A 7,500-nucleotide genomic window follows, 5' to 3' on the forward strand; every position below is an offset into this window, starting at 1 on the left:
GATCAGACCACCTTAAATGAGTCTGGGTTGAAGTTACCCAGCAACACGTGCCATTTCCGCTAGTTAAGTGACTACGGTATTTTCAAAATAATAAATAGTTAGGTTGAAGAAAAGATCGTAAAACATTCTTAGTTAGGCTTAGGAAAAGATCGTGAAAAATACTAAGGTTGAAGAAAAGATCGTGAAAAATACTTAGTTAGGTTCAGGAAAAGATCGTGAAAAATACTTAGTTAGGTTTAGGAAAAGATCGGGAAATATACTTAGTTAGGTTTAGGAAAAGATCGTGAAAAATACTTAGTTAGGTTTAGGAAAAGATCGTGAAAAATACTTAGTTAGGTTTAGGAAAAGATCGTGAAAAATGTTTAGTTAGCTTCAAGAAAAGATCGTAAAAAATACTTAGTTAGGTTAAAGAAAAGATCGTAACAATACTTAGTTAAGTTCAAGAAAAGATCGGCGTTTGTGTTAAAACAACTATGGAAATGTCGTTGCTGAAGTACCCGAGTCACGTGACAAAAACATCAACATTGACTTCTTGTTTCTCGCGCGGAATGAAACTCTGTCTGTGGTGAAAGATCAGGTCTGTGGACCCGCCCGCCTCCTCCCGCCCGCCCGGGGTGGAGGGCTTAACTTGTGCACATGGAGCCTTGATCTCCATCAGAGTCAAGGTTCAGTCAGATAAGAGTTTACTGCTCTGCGTTTGCACGTCTCTGTACTTTATGTGCCTCAGAGCGAGATCAAGGTTGTGTTTTTACCGTTGGTGAGGATCCGTGTCTGTCAGCAGGATAGTTTTTTCCATTAAACTTGACGGACAGGTCGGCGCCAAAGAACAATTGATTAGATAATCCAGAACTGGGACTTCTGCCACTGCAACATTAGTGTTTCTTCGCTGTAATTATGAGACTGACGGAGACAGAAACTCCTGCAGCTTCAAGACTACATTCCTTATATAAGATTGCAAGTGTTAGACGAAACGTGTGTTTGGGTTTCCAAGTTTGACAAGTTTTTTTTCAGCTTCATTGTTGTGCCTTTCTTTTTCTATTTGAAAGTTTTGCACTTTTCACTCGTGGGTATCTCTGCATGTTTTTCCCCATCGTTGCGACCGCGGACGACCCGAGAGGCTCCGCTTCATTCAAAGTGGCTGTGAAAAGATAATCTCATAATCCCCGAGGTATGACGGCGTACCGGGTCGGTCCTCCCTGTCGTGGAAGAGATGAAGCGAAGCGAAGGGGGATGGAAGGGAAGTCCAGACATTTTGGCAACAACTAAATCTTTGATTTATTTACCGCAACAGTCGCACAATGGGCTTCGGCGTCTTGCTTTGCGACAATGTTTTTTTTTACTACGTCTTCGAGCGAAGCAGCTGCCGCGGACACAAAGACCCTCCGGCTTGTGTTCAGAGAGGCTCGCCGTGTCAATGCGCCGGCCGAGCGCTCCGATTGTTGCGGCCTCATTCATAGTCGAGGCGGACCCAGGGGTCAGGGCGGACCCGGGGGTCAGGGCGGACCCGGGGGTCAGGGCGGACCCGGGGGGCGGGGCGGACCCGGGGGGCGGGGCGGGGCCCTTCACGCCGAACATCTGTTAAGAGTTTGTGTCAATTAATTCAGCGCCGTGCTCCATTTAACCACCCAGGCCCTCCACGAGGCTCGCCCCAAAACGCTGGGTGGGGTCAAAGGTTGAGACGTGTTGCTTTTGGGAAACGTGGTGGGTGTGCGGATACTTTTAAAAGGTCGCCGTCAGAGAGCCACTTAGATCCGCACAAAGAGAACCGAGGGAGCAGAGATCCTCAGTCAGGTGTCTCGTAAGGAGGTCAAAGGTCACATTCTCACCTGCAACGCACTCGCTTGATAACAGCACGGTTGTTTATTGGTGGGAACGTGAGCGCTACCCGCCTGTCCGCAAGTAATCTCATTTTTTATTATGATTTTGGCTTTCTAATAATTACGAAAACAAGATAAGAGAAGTGAAACAATTATGGAGCCCCGTTCCGTTTCACAAGGGCGCTCTCGCTTTGTGTCGCGATATAAATCCACCCCGACGTTTATTAGTACAAACATTTAAGGTTGTTCATAAATCTGTAATCTGGTTTGATTTTCAGGGAATTTGATTAAATGATTAATTCACACTCAATCTTTCTATTCATAATCCAGCATTCATGTTCAGACAGAAGCTCGGCGGCTTTATGGTTTCAGTCGTATTCTGTTATTTGTTAAAGATTATCTCAGTGTCGTTTGCGTGTTTCTTCTTCATCTTCTTCTTCCTCACCATAGGGCCTAATCTCAGTCAAAATAAACAGCCATATAGTCTCGTATTGATTGAAGCCGTTTCCCTCTCCCCGCCCTGGAGCTCCTCGCTAATGTGCTGCTATAGTCTTAATGAGCGCCTGACCCCTGCTCACCTCTGTGGGGAACCCTGTAGGGAAGGGGCCGACCGGTCCGTGACCAGAGGGCCGTCTTTTCATGTTCCAAGGCTGCAGCCGAAGATCAAGTGAAAGTGAGAGGAATGACTTCATCATCTCTGTGGATCGCCACGGTATTCGTATGTTTTTGCCTTTATGAAAATAAATTAAAAACCCGTCCATTCCACCGCAGATGTTTAAAAAAAACACACACACCGGAAACATCTGCAGCTTTGTGCACTGATGGAAAAACTAACTGTAGCCCTTTGAGCCCTCACCCTAACCCTAACCCCATTCATTGTTTGAGTTGTGTTTAGAGGTTGTACATGGTGATTATATATGATTGTAGCCCTAATTTTTATGTTTAATTTCATACCTAACATGTTTGTTTTTTTTTGTTTTTATTTATACCATGTTTTTTTCTTGATTTGTACCTTGTGGCCTGATATAAAAAGGGTCTCCGCTTGACCTTAGGGCTCAAAGAGTTGTGTTTTAGTGAATGGATTCATGTCATCCAAACAATGAACCAGTTGTTTCACCAAAAAGTTGTCCAATCCATTTATTTGTAAAGCAGCAATAACAGATTTTCGCTTTTCCCCACAAATGCGAACAATTTGCAATTTTCGCTCTGGTTTGGTCTCCACCATCTGGTCTCTTTATCTGCTAAATACCACAAAGAGAGGTTTTCAATCAACCCGTATTCCGTACACTGGTTGCCACACATTTAACGTTGACAATAACACACACAGTGGCCCTTTCGTCAAGCAGCCGAGATGAAGAGGCCTCTTGCGTCTATCGTGATTCATGAGCCCATTGCCTCTTACGGTCAGCGCGACCTTCCTCGTTCCTCTGATATGAATTCCATGTAAGGCCAAGACGGGAGCCGAGGTCTCTGAAGGGAAGGGCTGCTCAGCCGAGTGTGAGGGAGATGTGCATCGTTTAATTGGACAAGGGCGACTACTGACCTGGGACCGAGCCAAATGCTTCGGAGCGGCTCGGTTTTTTTCCTTTGAGTTCAAAAGAAACAGAACAGATGAGAGATAGAGATAAACGACAAGACTGGAAGGAGGAGGACGTGACATGTGGGAGGGAAAAGAAAGAGAGATTAAGTCGCTTGATCAAGAAACAGACCTCTTAAAGGCGTGGCTCGCCGTCAGCAGAGCAGTGCCAGGAAGCGAATCAAAGAGAGGGGCACTTCTAAAAAAAAGGGGCCCTTGTCCTTTGATGAATCGGACGAAGGAAAAGACGGAGAGTCACAGTTGTTTTGCTGGAAGACCACATCGACTGTGAAGGGGACTCAGTCACCGTCACGGCACCCGTTGGTTTGTGGCCGTTGTAGCCCTTTAACCCTTTAAGCCCTATCCCTAACCCTAAACCCATTTATCGTTTGAGTTATGTTTAGAGGTTGTACATGGGGATTATATATTATTCTAGCCCTGACTTCTATGTTTAATTTGATACCTAACATGTTCTATTTTTTGTTCATGCCATGTTTTTTTCTTGATTTGTACCTTGTGATCTGATATAAAAGGGCCTCCAAAAATGGGCTCAAAGAGTTGCCTTGAGTTCAGCATTTTGGACGTTGCCATCTTGTAGGTTGAGCAACCCATACTCCAAACTTTACAAGAGTAAACTTTGAACTGGTCATAAAACAGTCTCAGTTCTTCTTAATGCTCGTCATCGGTGCCACCGGGTCAGACCCGCTGAGGGGAGGGGGGGCGTGGGAGAACCAGAGCCAGGACCAACACAAGAGGAAACCTTGTAGTAACTTTGGTATTGTCCGATCTCACCGAAATCTTTTGGGTGGACTGGTCCTATAATGTGTCCTCATACCCTTGTGATCCTTGAGATAAAGGCCGTCTTAACCCAAGGGTTGACTCTTAAACCTGACATTTAAGTGTACAAGAGTACGAGGACAAATTATTGGCACTAAATCAGAGCACCAGTCCCCAGGAAGAAGTCACAAGTGCTGTTGCATTCGTTCTCGCTAAAGCGAAGAAGGAAACAAACAGTCCACAGTGTTCAGAGGACGCTTACGACCACCATCAACCAACAGCAGTCTGAAAACACAATGTGAACGGATTAAAGTCGTAAGAAGAAACACACAACAATCCCAGACCTGTCAATCACCTTGTAGCCCCTCCCCTAAAACATACTCTGCTCTGGTCTGTTTGACTCTAAATGACCATAATTTACAAAATTAACATTCAGTATAGACTTCTATACAACCAGAGTAGTCACCCCCTGGTGGTCAGGACAGAGAATGCAGCTTTAACACGTGAAGCATAGACTTCTATACAACCAAAGGAGTCGCCCCCTGGTGGTCAAGAGAGAGAATGCAGCTTTAACACGTGAAACATATACTTCTATAAAAACAGAGGAGTTGCCCCCTGGTGGTCAGGAGAGAGACTGCAGCTTTAACACATGAAACATATGCTTCTATACAACCAGAGGAGTCGCCCCTGGTGGTCAGTTGAGAGAATGCAGCTTTAACACATGAAGCATAGACTTCTATACAACCAGAGGAGTCACCCCTGGTGGTCAGTAGAGAGAATGCAGCTTTAACACATGAAGCATAGACTTCTATACAACCAGAGGAGTTGCTCCCTGGCGGCCTTTAGAGAGAATGCAAGTTTTAAGACATTACCTCATGGGCTTCACTCGGCAGAAGGATCTTGCTGTCTGGTATATAATACAAACCTGCACTGTGCAGTCAAATAATATTCAAAACTCTCAGAACTTGATTTTAAATTATAGTGGCGATCTGAACGTTTCCAAAGATACAACAATATATCAGGCTGAATAGTCCGAAAGGTTTGGACAAAGTAATGGACAAGACACTTTCAACTGTGAGAACATGCAGTCCTGACCTTGACTGACACTTCTGTGTTTCCACGTAGTACACGTGTTGCAACCAGGCTGAGTTTGAGATGGAGCAGCCGGCTGTGATTCTGATTATTAGTGAAATTAAAATCATGTAAAGGCAGCAGGGGAGACCGGTTCCTTCCTCTCGGCTGTGTGGGAGTTAATAAGACACCGTTGGGGTGGGTGTTGTTGGGCTTAATGATACCTGCTGGATGTGGGGGGCATTCCTGACCTTGGCTCCGGCGCACAGGGGCTCACAGCAGCCGGGCGGCTTATTTGTGGATATTATCACCGACCTAAAGACCTCTGCTGCTCGACGTGTCAGTCGTGTCTTTCCCTTGTCTGTTTCCTCCCAAACGTCCTCCCTGTGTTTGACGCGTCAAAGCGGTGCGGTGGAGTTTTACCCGGCGACCGGCTGACCGTGTTTCTCTCGCCGCCTGCAGGAAGCTGACCCTGTGCCCGGCCCTGACCTTCGTCCTGCTGCTGCTCGCTCCCGTCGGCCCGGCGTCCCCGCAGAGCGTAAGTGAGACCCCTCGACCAATCAGATCCTTCTTTTTAATCAGCCAATCACAGCGAAGCACAGCTGAGCTAAACTGCTGCAACGGACCGTTATTTTCATTTTTAATTAAGCCTAATGATTATTTCTGTCAATGGATATATATATATATATACATATATGTATATACATATATATGTATGCATATATATATGTATATATATATATATATATATATATATGCATACATATATATATATGTATGAGTCTCATAGACGACGAAGTAAATAAGAGATAACATTGAACATGTACACTTCAGAGAGGTTGTAATGATTGTTCAGGGCGTTATTAGTTGTAATAAATACATTTCATTAATTTGAGCTTAACAAAGCCTTTATCTCTATATTTGACATATAATAACAGAGCTCACATAGATGTTTAAGGAGTGAAGTTTCTCTCAACAAGTCATTCTGCAGCCATAAAGTCAACCTGTGTGCAAACACAGCTTCTGGCTGGACGACCCGCTGCGTTCACACACTGGGCTTGAGGCCATTTCCCACAATGCCCTCTCTCTTTCCTGCCTTTACGTCCTCTTTTTGTTTAAAGTTTGACAGAGTTAAACGTCGTCATTAAGCTAATTTGCGCAGAGAAAAATCGGCGCTCTCAGGTTCCTAGAGAGGAAAATTCCAGCTTGTTTGGAAAATAAACCAACCGCAGCCTCTTCGACCAGATGTGAGCGGCGGTCTCTCCGTTGCTCTGGCCGCCGCCACCTTTCCTCCTGCGACCTCGGCGTCCATCTTTCATCGCTGTCTGTGCTGTCGTCAGGCAGACTTTTACAAAGGGTCCCTAAAAAAATCAAAATAAACGCCTGGTTTTCCTGGTCTGTAGCTCTTCACCTCTTACTGTATGCAGTCTGCTTTTCAAACAGGAGAGCAGGGTTTTGTTCTCTCTCCTCATGTGAAGGGGGGTGCTTTGTAAAGGTCAAAGGTCACTGCCATTCATCTAGAGAGCCGGCCCGCCCCACCTCCAACTGTTATCAACGCTAATTTGACCGGCGGTAACACTAATGAGGGCAACCTCAGGTGACCCTGCCACGACATGATGGAGAGTCATGGCACCGTGTGTGTGTGTGTGTGTGTGTGTGTGTGTGTGTGTGTGTGTGTGTCTCAGCATGTCTGACCCATTCTGTTCTATGAGTCACAAAGTCAAAGAGCCTCAGTTTCAGTTTGTTTTTTCCAGTTTTTTTGTAAATCGTCGGCTACAAGTATCGTTTATTAATTTTCAGGTTCTGGATGTTGGAGTTTTATCACAGAGATACATACTTTATATATATAAATATATATATATATATATATATATATATATATATATATATATATATATATATATATATATATATATATAAATACTCGGACCAAAGTGTGACAAAATAAACTGTAACGCAAAATCTGGGAAACAGAAGATATGATTTGAATATGGTGCATATGTGTGAGCAACTTTTACTTAAAGTGTGTGTGTGTGTGTGTGTGTGTGTGTGTGTGTGTGTGTGTGCGTGTGTGTGCGTGTGTGTGTGTGTGTGTGTGCGTGCGTTACATGTGGCCCCTGACAAAACCCACGTTATTTATAGCCAGGAATCCAACAACAGGCGGTGAATTGAGAGAGTCGACATGATATACACACACACACACACAAACGCACACACAAAGACACACACACACAAAGACACACACACACACACACACAC

General features: G+C 44.7%; 1 protein-coding gene across 1 annotated transcript in view; it reads left to right on the plus strand.

Moving 5' to 3' along the window:
* The window catches only part of adamtsl5 (ADAMTS like 5), a 23,776-nt gene that overhangs the window by 1,948 nt on the left and 14,328 nt on the right, over nucleotides 1-7,500 (plus strand). The window contains exon 2 of the mRNA XM_079230348.1: nucleotides 5,704-5,779. Within this exon, the coding sequence (XP_079086474.1) occupies nucleotides 5,704-5,779 (76 nt within the window). The remainder of the gene's footprint in view (nucleotides 1-5,703; nucleotides 5,780-7,500) is intronic.

Source organism: Taurulus bubalis (genome assembly GCF_910589615.1).
Source record: "Taurulus bubalis genome assembly, chromosome: 15".
NCBI classification, from domain to species: Eukaryota; Metazoa; Chordata; class Actinopteri; order Perciformes; family Cottidae; genus Taurulus; species Taurulus bubalis.